Source organism: Lagenorhynchus albirostris, chromosome 2, assembly GCF_949774975.1.
Source record: "Lagenorhynchus albirostris chromosome 2, mLagAlb1.1, whole genome shotgun sequence".
In the NCBI taxonomy this organism is placed as follows: Eukaryota; Metazoa; Chordata; class Mammalia; order Artiodactyla; family Delphinidae; genus Lagenorhynchus; species Lagenorhynchus albirostris.
This window is the reverse complement of record NC_083096.1, coordinates 135,433,135-135,452,625: the sequence shown is the minus strand read 5'-3', so window position 1 is coordinate 135,452,625 and position 19,491 is coordinate 135,433,135. Positions and strand designations below refer to the sequence as shown.

The 19,491-nt window shown below is 39.3% G+C and overlaps 1 protein-coding gene across 1 annotated transcript in view; it reads right to left on the bottom strand.

The window, feature by feature from the left end:
* Nucleotides 1-19,491, bottom strand: part of C2H1orf87 (chromosome 2 C1orf87 homolog) — a 116,365-nt gene that overhangs the window by 70,142 nt on the left and 26,732 nt on the right. Inside the window, 6 exon segments of the mRNA XM_060142563.1 lie at nucleotides 2,864-3,029; nucleotides 6,616-6,731; nucleotides 8,486-8,619; nucleotides 8,622-8,689; nucleotides 8,691-8,740; nucleotides 9,322-9,462. Of these exon segments, the coding sequence (XP_059998546.1) occupies nucleotides 2,864-3,029; nucleotides 6,616-6,731; nucleotides 8,486-8,619; nucleotides 8,622-8,689; nucleotides 8,691-8,740; nucleotides 9,322-9,462 (675 nt within the window).

Sequence of the window (19,491 nt, the reverse complement as noted above, 5' to 3'; positions counted from 1 at the left end):
GCAAGTAGTTTGGGAGGTCTTTGTGATGTAGAGCAGAAAGAGGATGAAGGAATATGGATTATGTATAAAAGTGTTAAACTGAACCTGCATGCTTGGAAACTTATTAGGTTCTACACACTATTCATTCTACACCTGATTTAAATAATGGTCAGGGAAGTTAATAAATAAATGTATGTGGATCCATGTTGCCTCAGGAATTCTTCCTGAGCTATCATTGCGTCAAAAATGTGATAGAGGAACAGAATGAGTGAGTCCACAGAATGAGGATGACAGATATTAGATACATTTTTATACTCTTCTTTGAGAATGGCGACAATGCCATTGATTCGAGTGACAAGACCCATAGATCACCCTTCAAAACTGCATTTATTTATCTGAGAAGAGGCAGATGATCTCTGAACCATCTGAAATATTGGCTGTGAGGATGTGCTCTTTTTCCCCTCGGCACGGGGTGCATAGATTTCCTGAGAAACTTAAGGAGGTCTGAAATCCTTCCAACTCAGATGGCCTTTCCCAGTCTCCTCTGAAGTCCTGTGTCCAGGAACAAGTATGTTGGGGTGCAATCCCTGCTGCTTGCCATGTCCAGTGTCTGTTGGGCCTCAATTTGTCTCACGTTCTGGGGAAACAGAATTCTATTTGCCATGCCTCCCAGAACTGTAATATACTTTGAATGAGTTCCAGATGTCTTAAGAGATGCCAGATGGCTCATGAGAGGCAGACCAGCTTCAAGGAAAATGTGCCCTATTTCCTTGGATATGAACCACAAATTTAAACTTTCAGGGCCAGCTCAGGGTGGAGGACATTCAGGGCCCATTCTGATAGCCAGCGTTCAATGTGGCTATCACTTGACCCTGGGAAAGGTCCTCCTTCCTTAGGCTATTTTGCAGTGATAATTTCACCAAACACAGATTTTTTTTTAAATATAAGGAAGGGAAACCTATTTACTGAGTGCCTCATATATCAGACAGTATACTAAGTACCTTTACATACTTATCTTGCTTAATCCTCACAATAGACACAGGAGGTAAGATATTTGGAACCCAGTTTTTCCAGATGGAAAATCTGAGGCTCAAAGAGTTTCAGTAAATTTATTTTTATTTTCAAGTCATTTATGTACCATTCAACCAGTGCATCTGAGAACATTCAAACTTCACTGATGCTGTTATGTATTTTCCAATCTAACAAGAAATGGCTCCTTCTTAGTCAATTTCCACTGATCTTCTCAATAACATAATGAAGGCCATTTATGATGTATGGAATCTCCTATAGTGTTGTCTACTTCTTCTAGTGAAACAGGCTTGCATGTTTAATATTCATGTATACAATATACATGCACACACACATGTACACACTATCATGTACTTTGCCTTTGCATGGTTAGTTGACTGTATAAATGAAAGCACAGAGGAAGCTACTTCTGTCCTAGAATAAGAATCCACTTTCAGCATGTTGTGTCCTTGCTTTTTTAGTAAATATCACTTGTCCTTCTGAATTCTCTGACTCTCTCAATTCTTAACCCCTGTTTACCTGGATGAAAGGCATTTTCCAATCTTTCCTATAGGATTTTTTTGTTTTGGGGGTCTGTAAATTCTAATTCCTTCTACTCCTCTGGAATTCTAACTCCTGTATCCTGGACTCCTTCCAAATATATCCTTCCAGATATATTCTGCCTATTGGAGTTCTAATTGTGTCTCAATTTCCAGTATTCTTCTGTAGTTTGAATCCTGGCTCTGCCTCTTGTTGGCTGTGGTCCTTGAGAGATTCAGTTGGCTTCTCTGAGACTCCGTTGTTATTGTTGTTTTTCATTTATTAAATGGATATTATAACATCTACCTAGATCTTGTACTTATTTGTAAGTGTTAAATGAGTTAATGTAAGTAGAGCATTTAGTGCAGTGTTTGGCACTGTAGGAGGAACTCAGTAAAGCTTGGCGGTGAAAGTTGCTGAGAATGGAATTGCAGTAACAGTGGTCATTATCCAAGGTAACCTCATGACTGGAGTTTGTCTGGCTAAAGACAACACATGAATTAATATGGTTCTGGATCCTCTTTCATGAAACATATCTGCACTGTTAATTAATGCTCCCAAACAGCAGGCTAATCTCTGTTAGCAATAAATCACATCAGTCCCTACAATTTGGTGTCCCTAAGGAACACAGTACCACCTGCTGACCTCACTGGAAGCTGGTAGAGGGTGTGAGAAATGAACACTTGGCCTTAGAAAAACATTTGTTTTCCATTGTGAAAGATTATTTGGTATTGTCATATTGTCTATTGTTAGCGTAAAACATAGCCCAGTGTAAGTAATTCCTGGACCAATTCTGCACATTTCACAATTCCTTTTCTCTCTTGTTTTTCTCCTATTGGGCACAGAAAACAAACAATTGTGAAATGTAATCCACAGGCAGAACACAGATCATAACTGTGCCTTCTATCTTTTTAATTTGAATTTTTATTTTAGTGTCTTCTAATCACTTTTAAATTTCTATTAAACAAGATATTGCTTGATTTCCAAAGGGATGGCCAATTTATCATATAAGGGATTAGATGTAAAAACAGGAAGAGGAAATCTTTTACTGTAAACATTCTGTATTCTTTAGCACATCACTTTCCTCCTGGTTGATTGAAATTTGGGAAATGATTATTAGACTTATACAATAAATATTGAACTTACATTATATAAATGCTCCTAGAACCTACATAGTATATATGCACTCCTACTTTCAAAGCTAGCCAGTTATGTATCTCAGTATGTATTATTCTTAGTGAATAATATAACTGTGCCTTCTTACTATAAACTTACTACCTAGTGCCCCGAGGTAGCCTTCTAGAGATGACTGAATCTGAAATTTAATTTTGGTTACCTTGGGTGGGGGCAGGTAGCCAGAGAACGAGCGATCTTCTTTTCGAAAACTCAGGTTGAGATTCTCCATGTTGAGTTTGCCCTTGGTTGCCCTTAGTGCCATCTTCAGGATCTCCAACAGGTGTTGGTTCACTTCTGACTGGGAGTTGGAGTCTTGAGGGGCAGTACTGCTTGGAGAGGCAGGAGAAAGGCTGTGAAAAGATGATCCACTCAAAGCTGTATGGCCGGGGCTTCCCTGGTGGCGCAGTGGTTGAGAGTCCGCCTGCCAATGTAGGAGACACGGGTTCGTGCCCCGGTCCGGGAGGATCCCACATGCCGCGGAGCGGCTGGGCCCGTGAGCCATGGCCGCTGAGCCTGCGCGTCCGGAGCCTGCGCATCCAGAGCCTGCGCATCCAGAGCCTGTGCTCCGCAAGGCGAGAGGCCTCAGCAGTGAGAGGCCCGCGTACCGCAAAAAAAAAAAAAAAAAGCTGTATGGCCGATTCACTTTGCTCTACAGCAGCAACTATACCCCAATAAAGATGTTAACAACAACAACAAAAAAGCTGCTGTGTGTTTTCACACCACACCTCTCACCCCAATACATACTGTGGAATGAGAGAACCCACCTAGTAAGGCCTTCTAAATCTGGGTAACCTCGTCATGGGACTACATGTGGAGATTGCATAGATTAACTAAAGTCTGTTCCACTCTAGTGAGTCCCACAGTCTGTTCTCCCAGAGGTACCAACCAATTGAACTACAACATAGACCAAAACTTGTAATCCACTAACTCTTTTTTTCTAGGTTAGAAAAACTTAGAAGTGACCATAGTAGTTTACTTTTCCTGCTTTATCTTACTTTTCTTAAGCCCAGATAATTATTGATAGCAAATCTAATTTCCAAACTGTCCATTGCCACAAGCAAAGCAAAGCAAAGCAAAGCAGATCCTACCAGATCCCTGTAACCAGGGAATCTATATAGAAGGAAATCTTGAACCAGGTGAACTTCCTGCATTATCCTCGACTCTGCTCTTTGTATCTGGAAAACTCAGAAAATGTTTGGGTACAATTATTTACTTCCCACCTGGCATGCAAATGTAAGTAGTTATTAAAATAGTGTATCTAACTGACTATTGTTACTTTAAATAATTGGCAAAAAACAACAGGGTGATGAAATGTTATAGTCATTTATTTTGTGAAACTAGTTTGAGATGTTTACTCATTTAACATTCAAATGTATGTGTCCTCCCAGATCCAAGCTGCACTATTTTCTCCACAGTGAAGCTTTTCCTTATTTCCACTCCCTCAACTTAAGTGCCACTTCCCTAGAGGGACATTCCATGACGTCCCCCAACCTCCACTCATGTAAATCAGTTTCCTTTCAGTGGTGTGCCGGTAAATCTTTAATGACTAGCTCTCCAAGATAAAGCCCTAACCTGTAGCATTACTAATTTTCATGGTGCCAATACTCCCACCATGGCTGATTTCAAGCTGCCAATATGATGTCCCTGAATGAGGAACTGGGAATTGAGGCTCACCGGCGGCCCTCCTGTTGCTCCAGAACCCCCTGCTTGAGAGACTCTTTCATAATTCTTTGTTCTTTTCCTTAATAAGTCTCCCTCAAGTTGCAATTGCTTCCTTATTCTTTTAGCTGTTGTTTCCTGTCTGACCTCCTCCCTAGTAGACTGCTCCATAAGACGTGGGCTGAGTCTGTTTTGCTCCTATATCATGTGGATCTTGTGGAGACTTGCTTTACCAATCTGACGTATCTGTCCCAGATTTGAATCAGAAGTTTTCCTTCCTCTTTCCTTTTCTTGCAACACCAGTTCCTGTGGGTAGGAATTCGTAAGGTTTTGGCCTTCGGCTCAGCACACGGAGTACTGAATGGGCAGGTGTTATATGGAACCCATTTACTGCAGCCGGTGGATTTCGTAGAAAAACCTGCTGCAGGAGTTTACTTCATCTGGTCCAACTTAGGTGATGAGAGCCGTTGCCGCTCCTGCTGCCACTGGTGATGCTGGAGGCTTTTTAAAAATCACAGAGTGCCCCATATAAGGCTGTACCTGATGGAACCGGGGAGGACCTTTTTCTAAGCTGTACATTAATTAACAAAGAGCCTGGATTAATTACAGGTCATCAGTCCTGCACTTTCATAAACACACTGTCTGGTTTATATAGAGCAGCACCTTCTCTGATGAATTCAAAATGATGTCTTTATGCACCTTTTCTATACAGTAGATATCCGAATGTCCCTGCGAGTGAAGTGATGCAAGCTCTCTGGATAACTGGAGTGCCAATGGCATTCCACAGATATTTATTGAGCATCTCCCATGTGCCAGGAACTATGCTAGAAGTATGCTGGACACTGAGTTGGCCAGGAAAGATACCATTCCTAACCTCAAATGTCAAAGAAGTAACTACAAGCACAATGACTGTTATAAAGAGAAAGGGCTATGCGGTCATATAGCAAAGAGATATAACCTAGTCCAGGGCTCAAGAAAAGTTTCCTGTCTAGGATTCGTAAGACCCATATCTGCCAATAAGTGGCAATATGTTCTGGTGCATCGTCTACTACCCTTCAGGGCGCAAATCTCACTATCTGTTCCACGTGAAGTGTGGTTGCTGATTATTAAATATTGCCAGGGCTTTACAGCTCTCAGCAGGGCAATTGCGCCAAGTGATAGTTGACTGGTGTACCCACATGGCAGCATCACTTTCTTTGGACTGTGAGCCCCTGAGGGAGAGATTGGGCTTTGCCAATCTCTGAATTCACTGTGCTCAGCAAAGTGTGCCTGGCATTCAGTGAATGTGTGTTGACTGAAGTAGTGCAGTCAAAAAGGGCATATCATAAAAAGGAATCAAGTCTATTACTTGGCCCAGGGATATTTTTATAGGACACGGTGCCTTTTTCCTAGAGTGAAGTGATACACTTCAATGCCATGGCTCTTAACCACTATGTCACATTATTTGTAACGGGAAAGAGTGTCTTCTGGTAGGATAGTTTAAAATAGTAAAAAACACTTATATAGCACTTGCTATCTATCAGGTACTATTTTTAAGAACTTTGCATTGACTAACTCAGTTCCTCTTACAAATCTATGAAGTGAAGGGAAATCTATCATTGTTCCCATTTTACAGTTGGGGAATGGAAGCACAGAGAGGGTAAGTGACCAGCCAAATGTTGCAGAGCCACTAATGGGCAGAAACAGGAATTGAGCCCAGGCTTCTGTCAATGGAAGTTATGCTCCTAACCACTGCACTTTGTCATTTTTCGTGGAGAACACAGAGACTATCATGCTTTCCTGTGCCTCATTTCTAACGCTATTCCTCACATCCTAATTTTTACGTTAAGTCATTTCTTTCCTTTGAGATTATGTGAAGGGATTTTTGATTTCTGTACCTCAAACCTTTCTCTGCTAGTGCCTGTAACCCAGGAGTTCACTGACCGAATATATTTCTGGAATCATACAGTATGAACTGGAGCTCTGCCCCGGTATACACTCATTTCTTATTTCAAAATGAGGTTTTTCATTTTCACATGGCAACTTCATAAAAAAGACACATGCTTGATGTTAAGAAGCTGGTAATTGTTGCAAATAACTTTTTATGCTGGCCTGCGTACAAGAGAGAAAAAAAAAACTATAAGCAGAAGCCAACTGTTGGTGAAGAGCAAAGTGATTCTGCATTAGGTGAAGTTTTCGAGTGTACGACCTCCACAATCCCTGCCAGCTCTTGAAGTCTACAAACACTATGCCCACAAAAAGGGAGAAAAGTACCTTTGATGCCTACCACCCTGAGCTTCTTTCACCTTGCTGTCCTCAACTCTTTTGTTTTGCTGTGGATCATCTGAAGCTGCAACTTTTAAACACCAGAGTAGCTTTTCATAATTCACCTGAAAATTAAATATCAAACAGAACATCCTCATTGAATTTACATGTAGGGGAAAGAAGATGCCTGCTGAGATAACATGTATTTGGAAAAGTTTTAGCATTAAAACTGTTAAAAACAGGTTTTAAAATATAATAATTATTAGTGCTTTTTATCAACTATTCCTTTTATTTTCCCTTCTGGACATACGGTAAAATAATACTTCCTGGTTGTCTTGTGGTTGAGTAGGGTGATGACCAGTTCTGGCCAGTGAGTTGTGAGCAGAAGTGACATGTGCTACTTCTGGGCTGAGGATTAAACTGCTGACATGACACCCTCCAGGTCTCTCTTTTTCCCCTCTGCCATCACATCCAAAAGTCCTACAGAGTGGTTGCTTCATCAGCATGGGTTTGGAGCTAAGATGATGATGGTACTGAGAAGAGCCTGGGGTGGACTCATTATGAAAAATAAACTTTTATTGTTTTAAGCCACTGAAACTTTGGGGCAGTTTGTTACAATAGCATAACCTAGCGTCTAACTTCTCTCTCTCACACACATATCTTACATAGATATATTCAACAGATATAGTCAGATTACTTAGGGGCAAGGCCTTATTTACCTAGGTGAAAAACTCAAGACTTTTTTTTTTTTTTTTTTACATAGGAAAGGACTAAAAGAATGTCATCATTTCCATTGCTGGGCTGGACGACATGCTAGGGACTCTGGTCTGGTGGGCAGACAACTCCACGGCAGTAGAGGGCGTAGCAGTGGGGACAGGAAGCCAGATAAGGTCCTGATAGAAACTAGATCTCAGGCTGGAGAATTGGCTTGAACTGAAGATTCAGAGAGTTTGTACTAATAGGTTGATATTGTATTGCTAAATACATCTCATAAATATACAACTGATTCTATTTTCACAGATAAGGTATGGGCAGGAGATAGAACTAACATTTATTTGAGTACCTACTAAATGCTAAACATGAGACCAGGTAATTTGCATTTATTTTACTATTAAATCCTCAGATTAGCCCTATGAGATTGGTTTTGGCCTGATTTTCCATCAACACATGCTCACAAATGACTTATCCATTGGTATTATTTCTTCCTATTTTAGGATATTTTCCTTTAGCTCCCAGAATTTGGTTATTGGGCTATGCTTTGTATTCACTCACAATGTGAGCTTGGGAAGTGCAGTGCTCAGAGAAAGAACCCTGGTCTCATCTTTGGGGAGCCTTTATCTCTGTCCTGGGTCTACTATTAATTCTCTGGGTGCCCTGAGCAAGTTCCTTAACCCCTCTGGGTTTCAGTTTCCTACTCAGTGAAATGATGGTGGTGAATTATATTTCAAAGATACCTCCCACCTCTTAACTCTCTAGGAACTGTCATGATACATCTTCGATAAGTTCTCCATTCTAACCTCAGAGCCTATAGACTGATCAGCTTGTAAATAGACTCAGGTGGGCCCATTATCTTGATTCTGTAAGTATCCCAATGGTGTTAAGAGCAGACAATGAAAGTTTGGACAGGAAACCCTTTAAAGAGAAATTAAACAAGGCTGAGACCTAAATCTGTTTTCTACTTGGGTCTTATCTGACTAGAGATTTCCACATATGAATATAAATATGCTTTGTATCTTATGGGTCAATAGTAAAGGTTATTTTCAAGAAAGAACCTTACCTTTTAATTCTATTACTCTGGTGGGTACAAGTAAACAAAAGGTGGGTACAAGTAAACAAAATAAAACCTCAAATAAACCTTAAAATAAAAAGATGGTCATACCATTTCAGGAGATCCCCTCCGAGAAAATCGCTGGCAAAGGATCTTGACTGTTGGTAACTGCAGAGGGACCTCAAACCTCAAGAAGAGGTGGCTCAGCTGAGATTGGAGAAGAAATCCTGAAGAGATAGGATCTTCAGCTCTTTCTGAAGCTTGTCTAATAAGCCAGAACTCAAAAGGCATAACTTGAGTTCTCTTCTGACCAGCAAGAAGAAAAGTGTCTTCTTTTGTTGTTCCACTTGGCCTCTGGCCAATATCCTGAAACAACAACAGTAATAACAAATTAACAGGGCTCTAAAATAAAATGACTAAATGCTAATGCAAGGAAGAAGAAGCCTAGTTGGGCTGGTATCAAAGCATCCACTTTTAAGCCTTGTCCTAAAAGGAACAGGAAAGAACACTTACACTTGAAAGTAAGTATTCAGTCTGGGTATATTCATTAGTTTACAATGTCTAAGGACCTTTGTCTTTATGAGAAGAAAAGAAGGAAATCATTTCAGAGTACATGCTCTGTTAGAAGGCTCCTTAAGGTGTATCATCTGTCTTTTACAAAATAATTTTTTGATTATATGAGAATTTAGAATAACAAATCTTAGAGACCCATTGGATCTGGGAGGAGGAAGGGGGAAGTAAGATGCAATGTTCAGGGGAATCATTTGAGGTTTGCCTGTGAACTCCTCAGGGAAGCTTCCTTGAAAGCTGATGGGACATATGGAGTGTGGTGTCCACCAGTCCATGCTCAGACCTTCTTATTATCTGTTTCACATCAAAATATACAGTCAACAAATAATACCCCTTCAACCACAATAGAAAACAGCCCAACAACTCTTAGGATACACATTGGGTTGGTCAGAGCTGCCCCTTGCCATCTGTTCTAAGGACCAGTCTCTAAGGTTTCTCCTGGGGAGGCCATGGATATAGGACAGGGACTGGTCTCCAATTGGTACAGAGCTGCAGTAGACATTTTCCTGGTTGGAAATCTTAAAGAAACAAAGACAAATGGTAGTAAGGATCAGAAGGGGTGGGTGAAGAGAAAGAGAAAAAAAGGGAGAATATGAGTGAGTCAACAAATTCTTTTTTTTTTTTAATAAATTTATTTATTTATGGCTGCACTGGGTCTTTGATGCTGTGCGTGGGCTTTCTCTAGTTGTGGCGAGCAGGGGCTACTCTTCGTTGCAGTGCTTGGGCTTCTCATTGCGGTGGCTCCTCTTGTTGTGGATCACAGGCTCTAGGCACATGGGTTTCAGTAGTTGTGGCACTTGGGCTCAGTAGTTGTGGCTCATGGGCTCTAGAGCGCAGGCTCAGTAGTTGTGGCGCACAGGCTTAGTTGCTCTGCAGCATGTGGAATCTTCCCGGACGAGGGCTCGAACCCATGTCCCCTGCACTGGCAGGTGGATTCTTAACCACTGCACCACCAGGGAAGTCCAAGTCAACAAATACTTAAAACACATTCACTGTTCCAAATGACTTCAGCCCATGTGGTCATGGAGTCATTGAATCCCCACAGAAGAGAAAGGTTACCTCAACATTAACTTCATCATTATGCAGTTAACACAAGTTTGATAAATAAATGGACAATTAGACACTTTTTCATTTATGCAATAAAGAAGGTGTCTGTGACAAAGAAAAAAATAGGTAGACCGTAAGATGTTTATAGGCAAATGGAGGGCTATTATTAGAGATAGGGCTATCCTTGGGCTGTTTCAATTAGCAGATTCAAGAAGGGCAGCAAAGGCAATTGTGAGCTTTGTCAAGAATGGAATAGAAGAGATTAAAACACCCAGAATATTACACCCCAAGAGCAATGTTATTAAAGGTTACAACAGAATAAATGATGGAACAAGGGTCAATGATAAAATCTCATTCCCTCATGCCATGGTGTATGATGTATTAATAATGTTTTTTATTTTCTGTATGTTATGATGGTTTGACATCTTGGGGGCCTTGCTGGCTGGAGGAGACGCCCCTTCAAGGGCTAAGTAATTCCTAGAGATAGTAAGCAGCTTGCCTGCTAATACATCTTTAATATGTGAACCAACCAATCCTAAGTCCATATCTCCAACCACCTCCTTTATCTAACTCTCACACACCAAGCCAATATTTCCCCCACCCTAAATCTACCCAGGTCCAGATATCAGACAGGGGACAGCCCCTCTTTGGGCCTCCACTGGGCCCAAAGCCCACTGGAATTGTTCAGACCAGCCAGTTCTGATCTATTTACCCTGCCCTGCATTACCTTTCCCATGGAAGCCCCAGTAAAGGCTGTGGCCTGTGCTCTCCCCTCACTCCTCTGCCCCCTGATTGACTTCGGTGCTTCCACATGTGGCCCTGCATGGTGTGGCATGCCCCCTTTTCACTGGGAAATGTAAATAATACATTCTTTCAAAGGCAGTTGCTTCTATATGTGTCACCTTGCCATACCTGATTAAAACAAAATCCTGGGTACAAATTGAATCACATGGCTATTTTTAATGTCAAGTAATTGAAAGGAGACATTATCAGAAGGATTCATTGAAAACTGAGTGTCTGTACTCAATTGATAGTTATATTGAATAACCTATCAGTATGAATGGCAACCTACAGATGCTGTATAGTCATGAAACATTTTAAAGAAAAATCAAGAGGGTCTCTAGAGTGGGCAGAGTGAGGAGTGGCAGAGGGTTCTAAAATAGGCATAATAAAATAACACAACATATATTGGGCACATACTCTCTACAAGGTACCATTATGAGTACTTTGTTTATATCATTCAATTTAATCCGTACAACAACCCTATAAGGTAGGTAGTATTTGTACCTTTTTATATTTGGAATGCTGAGGCTTAAAGAAGTTAAGTAACTGTATTCCTTCATTTAAGAAATATTTATGGCTTGCCTAGGCTAGGCCAGGCACTGTGATAGGCCCCACAGTGAATAAAACAGATATGGCCTCTGCTCTCACAGAGCTTGCAGATGATGAGAGGCATGGCAAGCGACTGTGACAGTACACCATGGGATGGTAAGGGACACTATTAGAACAGCCCATGGGTCCATCTAACCTGGACTTGGTGGTCCAGGTCTGGAAGCAATGACATTTAAATCTAGGCTTGAAAGATGAGCTAGATTTGGATAGGCTAAGGAGTGGAGACTTCTGTGATAGACGGGATGGGAATAAAGGGGAATAAAGAGGAGAAGAGAAGAAGGAAGAGTACAGGAAAAGGAAACTGGATGTAGAAAACCTCAAAGGTGCACACACGTGCCTAAAAGAGAGTAATGGATGCTCTCAGAGCATCACTTAAGTTTTTGGAAAGACAAAAGGCAAGGCTGGGGAGGGAGACAGGTGAAGGGAGATGAATAGCCTTAACTCTTGTTAGTATCTGTGTTTTATCCTGAGGGCAGTGGGGAGTCATGGTAATGTTTTTAGTAGATCTAGCACTAGGCTAGACTTGCCCAAAATTTACTCCCTAGTAAATTATGCAGATAAGATTTGGACCCTGCTTTTCACCTTTCCTCTGGGATGAGAACGATTACACAGTCTGTCCACAGAACAGTTTCATTCTGCAAGGTATTTAGTTAGGTATTTCAGACATAGTGTTCTCAGAACAATACGTTTCTTTATAAATACTTGTAATATAAAATATTTATATTTTCAGGTACATATAAATATTTTCTGCCTCTGAGAATTGATACACTTCTATATTACAGTATTCTAAAGCTGCATTTATCAACACTTATCATTCTCATGGAGTCAAGGTGTTCTTTAGTCCCTTTATTCCCATTTATACAGCAAATTTATTGAGTGCCTTTATCTTTGGCACTAGAGATACAGGTGAACAAGACAGGTATGATTGCTGACTGCCCCTCATAGATCTTTTGGCCTAGACATTACAGACTAAATTTTATGGCCTTGCCTATGGAAAGGGGAAAATATATTGTGCTCCCAGGAATGCTGTGAAGAATGAATGCCATAATGTATTTTAAACATTTTGCGTATTGTACAACTATATTATGAATTTGTTTGCTATTTTTTTTGTGTATCTCCTTCCAAAAGATCTATGAGGGGTGGTCAGCAATCATACCTTCCTTGTTCACCTGTATCTCTTGTGCCAAAGATAAAGGCACTCAATAAATTTGGTGTATAACTGGAAATAAAGGGGACTAAAGAACACCTTGACTCCATGAGAATGATGTGTTGATAAATGCTTCTTTAGAACCCTATGAGAGCCAGAACTCTCTTGTATCCTGCTGACTCCCAGCGTCAAGAAAAACACTGAACTTGAAGAAGAAACCAAGAAAGACAGTGTCAGAATGATGATGATGTCTTGTTCAGGCCAAGGGCACGCCAGGCCTCAGACTTCTCCCTTCACTGATATAAATCATCCTGGGCTGTTTTTTTAAAAGCAAAGAGTGTTCCTAAATTGTCAAAGGAGATAAAATGGGAAATTCTGATCAAGAATCACTATGTTTCTGACTTCAGGGGTTGTCAGAGTACCTATAAAGTCTCTGATATTACAGCTTTCTCTCATTTGTTTTACTTTTTTTTTTAACATTTTTATTGGAGTATAATTGCTTTACAATGGTGTGCTAGTTTCTGCTTTGTAACAAAGTGAATCAGTTATACATATACATATGTTCCCATATCTCTTCCCTCTTGCGTCTCCCTCCCTCCCACCCTCCCTATCCCACCCCTCTAGGTGGTCACAAAGCACCGAGCTGATCTCCCTGTGCTATGCGGCTGCTTCCCACTAGCTATGTATTTTATGTTTGGTAGTGTATATATGTCCATGCCACTCTCTCGCTTTGTCACAGCTTACCCTTCCCTCTCCCCATATCCTCAAGTCCATTCTCTAGTAGGTCTGTGTCTTTATTCCTGTCTAACCCCTAGGTTCTTCATGACATTTTTTTCCCCTAAATTCCATATATATGTGTTAGCATACGGTATTTGTCTTTCTCTTTCTGACTTACTTCACTCTGTATGACAGACTCCAGGTCCATCCACCTCGTTACAAATAGCTCAATTTCATTTCCTTTTATGACTGAGTAATATTCCATTGTATATATGTGCCACATCTTCTTTATCCATTCATCCAATGATGGACAGTTAGGTTGTTTCCATCTCCTGGCTATTGTAAATAGAGCTGCAATGAACATTTTGGTACATGACTCTTTTTGAATTATGGTTTTCTAAGGGTATATGCCCAGTAGTGGGTTTGCTGGGTCATATGGTAGTACTATTTGTAGTTTTTTAAGGAACCTCCATACTGTTGTCTATAGTGGCTGTACCAATTCACATTCCCACCAGCAGTGCAAGAGTGTTCCCTTTTCTCCACATCCTCTCCAGCATTTATTGTTTCTAGATTTTTTGATGATGACTATTCTGACTGGTGTGAGATGATATCTCATTGTAGTTTTGATTTGCATTTCTCTAATGATTAATGATGTTGAGCATTCTTCCATGTGTTTGTTGGCAGTCTGTATACCTTCTTTGGAGAAATGTCTATTTAGGTCTTCTGCCCGTTTTTGGATTAGATCACTCCCTAACACCATACGCAAAAATAAGCTCAAAATGGATTAAAGACCTAAATGTAAGGCCAGAAACTATCAAACTCTTAGAGGAAAACATAGGCAGAACACTCATTTGTTTTACTTTGCATCACAAAATACTGCTTGGGAATGGATAACACAGCAGCCTGAAATGACTTTGAGCGATGCTAGTTTTGTAATATTGACCTCAGAGAATCGGTACAAATGAAGCAGAGAAATTTAACACAGATTCAGCAACTGTCCTTGGGCGTTAGAACTTGAAAGTGTTGGAAGTGTAAACAAGTCTTTTAAAGAGATGGCTTATAAATAAAACTATTTTTAAGTGGTTATATTGTAGAAGACATGAACAGTCTGCACCAAGACAAGTGAACACAACAAACTGTCTTAATATTAGGCAATGGATAGCTGTGACTTGGGTGAAAATTTACAGAGACAGCATTAAATGCAGAGTTGAAAAGTTCTATTTCTTTTTTTTTTTGCGGTACGCGGGCCTCTCACTGTTGTGGCCTCTCCTGTTGCAGAGCACAGGCTCTGGACGCGCAGGCTCAGCGGCCATGGCTCACGGGCCCAGCCGCTCCGCGGCATGTGGGATTTTCCCAGACCGGGGCACGAACCCGTGTCCCTTGCACCGGCAGGTGGACTCTCAACCACTGCGCCACCAGGGAAGCCCGAAAAGTTCTATTTCTTAAATAACTTAGGCCAAGGTCCTGATGCATTCTAGAAGGCTGCTAAATGGCTCAAAAAAGGACACTAGTGATAATAAATACAACCATGAGAAAGATGCATGTAAAATATTTGATAGTTTTTGAGAAATGTAGAATTGAAAAAATAGTATTTCCAAATTAATATATATATATGATTTTAATATACACTTTAAACATATTAATACAGTAAATATTAGAGTTAATCATTTGGCTTATTTATTTTTGTAAAATTTATATTTTATTTAAATTTTAACTTCTAATTATGGAAAACTTTACACATAGGCACATGTAGCGAGAATAGTATGATGAAACTCCGTATACTCATCACCAAGCTTCAGTTATCAACTGAAAACCTCGTTTTTTTATGTCCACATCACCCCCCACCAGAGATGACGTGAACCCCAGACAGTGTATTATTTCATCTGCATTGTTTTAGCATGTATTTATAAAGCAGTGAGTTTTATAGTGTGGTCCTTGGGTCACAAGCCTCAGTATCACCTGGAAACTTGTTAGAAATGTGAGTTCTCAAGACCCACCCTAGACCCACTGAATGAGAATTTCTAGGGTTGGGAGCCTAGAAATCTGTGTTTTAACAAGTACTCCAGTAATTCTAATGCACAATAAAATTTGTGAACCACTGACCAAAGGATAAGGATTCTTTGTAAACATAACCACAATGACATTATTACACTAAAAAATTCCTTATTAACAATAATTCCTTAATATCATCAACTACCTAGTGAGTGTTCAAAATCCCCCAATTATCTGATAAATAGTATTATTAGTTTGTTTATTCAAATCAGGAGCCAAATATCCACATATTGCAACTGGCTAATATCACTTACATCTTTTAAAATTTCTAGTGCTTTCTGGACTTCCCTGGTGGTGCAGTGGTTAAGAATCTACCTGCCAATGCAGGGGACATGGGTTCGAGCCCTGCTGGGAAGATCCCACATGCCATGGAGCAACTAAGCCCGTGCAACACAACTACTGAAGCCTAGAGCCTGTGCACCACAATGAAGAGTAACCTCTGCTCGCTGCAACTAGAGAAAGCTCTCATGCAGCAGCGAAGATACAATGCAGCCAAAAAAAAAAAAAAAATTTCTAGTTCTTCCTACCCTCCCGCCTTTTCACATTTTTTTCCTTTGCAATTTATTTGTTGAAGAAGCTGAGTTGTCTGTCCTATAAAGTTTTCCACCATCTGGATTTTGTTGCTGTTTAACAAATTGTCGCGTATATTTCCTGTAAAACAGCAGTTAGATCTAGAATCTTGATCACAGTCAAGTTCAATCAAATCATAGTTGGTATATTTTCCCATGGAAGCAAATGCTGTCAGGTTGTCTTCCTTTTTGTGATATTCACAGGCACTGATAATCATTGCTTTAGTCCATTTTTTTTTGTTAGGATTTTAGAAAATAGTGGTATTCTCACTCTACTATTACTTCTCATTTATTGGTAGTAATGTTTCTCTAAAGAGAGACTGTCCCTTATCAACCATTATCTAAGATACGGTTTGTAGAGAGAAGGCACATTGAATAAATGCTTGATTCTCTCTTTTTTTTTTTTTTTTTTTTTTTTTGCGGTACGCGGGCCTCTCACTGTTGTGGCCTCTGCTGTTGCGGAGCACAGGCTCCTGACGAGCAGCCTCAGCGGCCGTGGCTCATGGGCCCAGCCGCTCCGCGGCATGTGGGATCTTCCCGGACCGGGGCACGAACCCGTGTCCCCTGCATCGGCAGGCGGACTCTCAACCACTGCGCCACCAGGGAAGCCCCTATTATTTTTATTGATATCCAAAATGTCCCACTTTGACTAGTGGGAGCCTTTAATTTTTTTCTTTTTTTAGTGGGAGCCATTTTAAGTTAGATCCTGAGTCTTTTCTTGACAAGTCTTGGAAGGTCTTTGGTATCTTCATTGTTTTTGGTGTAAGCAGATGTTACAGGCTCAAAGCTGGAATCAGCCTTTAGAATTTACTGAACACAATACAGGCGGTAGGGTGCTCATTCACATGGGATTGTTTCTACATTTTTCAATGGACAAGGCTAGGAAATGTATTTTTTTAAAAAAAGAGTTCATACTGATATTTCCAAATCAGATGTAGGAGTATAGGAGTTTTATATTGTCTCATCAATATTATAGCTATATTTCATTTCTCCTACACTGGAAATTCCAAGTCCCAAAACCACTAAGATGGTGACTCATTTGCTTTATCCCCCAATACACATACAGAAGAACAGTATCAACATAATGGTTACTGAAAACCTTTAAAGGTATTTTTTCAAAAATATTTTCCTTAGAGTATATACCCCACTAGAGACATACAGTGAAGTTATTATGTTTTAAAGTTATTTACAATAGTTCCACGCTCTTTGGTTTTGCTGGCAATTAATACATAGGTTCATGTGGTAGCTAGTCTCCAAGGCGGCCCCAGTGATCCCTGCCTCCTAGTACTCATGTTCTTGTGCAGACCTTCCTCTCCACACTTAATTAGAATTAGTCTGGATAACCAATAGAAGAACACTGTACAAGTGATGGTATGCCACTTCTGAGATTAGTTTATTAAGACATTGGGGCTTCAGTTTTGGTTGTGTACACACACGCTCACTCTCTCTCTCTCTTTCTGGGATAACTTATCTTGGGAAAGCCAGATACCATGTCACAAGCAGCCCTATGGAGAGGCCCAAATTGAAAACAGACAATATCTCTGGCCACAACCAGCAAGTAACTGAGGCCTCTGTCAATAGCCACTCAAAGGGGCCTAGAAGTGGATCTTCTAGCCCTGGGTAAACCTTCAGGCGACTGCATTCCTGCTGACATTTGGCATGAAATTTCATGGGAGACCTTGAGCGAGAACTACTCATCTAAGCTATTCCTGGATTCTTGTCTCTCAGAAACAGTGAGAGATAATATATGGTTATTGGTTTAAGTGGTCACCTTTTCAGATAACTTGTTATGCAGCAATAGATAACTAAAACAGACTGACTTTATTTTGTTTTCAATTTTTAGGGCTTGATTTTTTTAAACATTTAAGTTAGTTTTATATTTATGTAAAATATTTAAATAGTTCCAAAGCCAAATCTACAGAACAAGATTTAGTCAGAGATTTGTGGTTTCTATTCTTGATCCCTCCATTATATTCCCTCTAGTCCCAATAGGTAACCATGTTTTAAAAAAAAAGTTTTCATTAATTCCTTCATTTTTAAAAACATAAGCAATAATAGATATTTAGAAGCATAATCTACATACTTTTCTTCACTTTGCTTTTGTTTAATTAATAGTATATCTAGCTATATTATTCCATACAATGATATATAGTATGGATATAGCCATACAATTATATATATGTGTGTATATATATGATTCATATATATAGTGAGATTCTTCATTACTTTCTACAGTTTTATTAAAGTTTTTATAATACTCCATGTATGGATGTACCTTAGTTTTTTCAACCTGTCCCTTATTGATGGAAATTTAGATTGTTTACAGTTTTTGATATAATAAGTAATGCTGCAATGAATACCTTCTACATAAATTGTTAAACATATTTCCAGTATACCTTTGGGATAGATTTCTGAAAGTGAGATTTTCATGTCAAAAAATTCATACATAAGTAGTTTTGCTGATTATTGCCTAATTTCCTTCCAAAGTCGTTGTTCCATTTTAAATTTCCTCTACCTTCTAACAAAGTATGTTGTCAATTTTCTGGACTTTTGCCAGTGTAATAGGTGAGAAATTATGTCTCAAGGTGGTTTTAACTTACATTCCTTTTATTAAGAGCAAGGCTATATCTTTTGATATGTTTAAGGGTCATTTATATTTATCATTCTGTGACCTGTCTGTTCCTACATTTTATTCATTTTTCTAATAGTTTACTGTCCTTTTTCTTCTTAATTTTTAGATAGAAAATTCTATCTGTTAGGGATATATTTATCTATGACATAAGTTGCAGATATTTTCCCCAGTTTGTTAAGTATCTATGTGCTTTGCTGATGGTGGTTCTGGCCACATATGTGTAATCAAAATTATCACATTTTTTCTTGTTGTATCTGCATGTTGAGTCACAGTTGAGAAAATTTTCCCTTATCTCAGATTATAGAGGACATTGCCCATTTTCTTGTACTACTGTGCAGTTATTTTTTATATTAAATCCCTGATCCATTTGGAATACATCCTGGTATACATCGTTACATGTATAATATGTGAAGAATATACATGATTTAAAATTTTCTCTGTGGCTAGATAATCCTATATTGCTTATTAAAAAGTCTATGCTTTCCCTACTAATTTGTGATGTCATCTTTATTATACAGAAAATTGCAATATGCCATTGGGTCTATTTATTCACTTTTTTTTTCAATTCTATTAGTCTCATCTATTTTTTATGTGCCAAAATAACACTATTTTAGAGACAGAGATTTTACGTTTTATATCTGGTAATGCTAGCCATGTACCCACTGCTTTTCTATTCAGGGTTTTACTGACTATTCTTGCTTGTTTATTATTTCAAATTAACTTTATAACCAATTTGACTATTTACAAAACAAAAATCTGATACTATTTTTACTGGAATCAATTAAGTTTATAAATTACCTCAGGGAGGATTGACATCTTGATTTTGTTCATGTTTTTTCCCATTCTTCAGAATTGTGGTAAAATACCATGACATAAAATTCATTATCTTCACCATTTATAAGTGCGCAGTTCAGTGGTATTAAGTCTACTAATGTTATTGTGCAACCATCACCACCATGCATCCACAGAACTCTTTTTATCATACAAAACT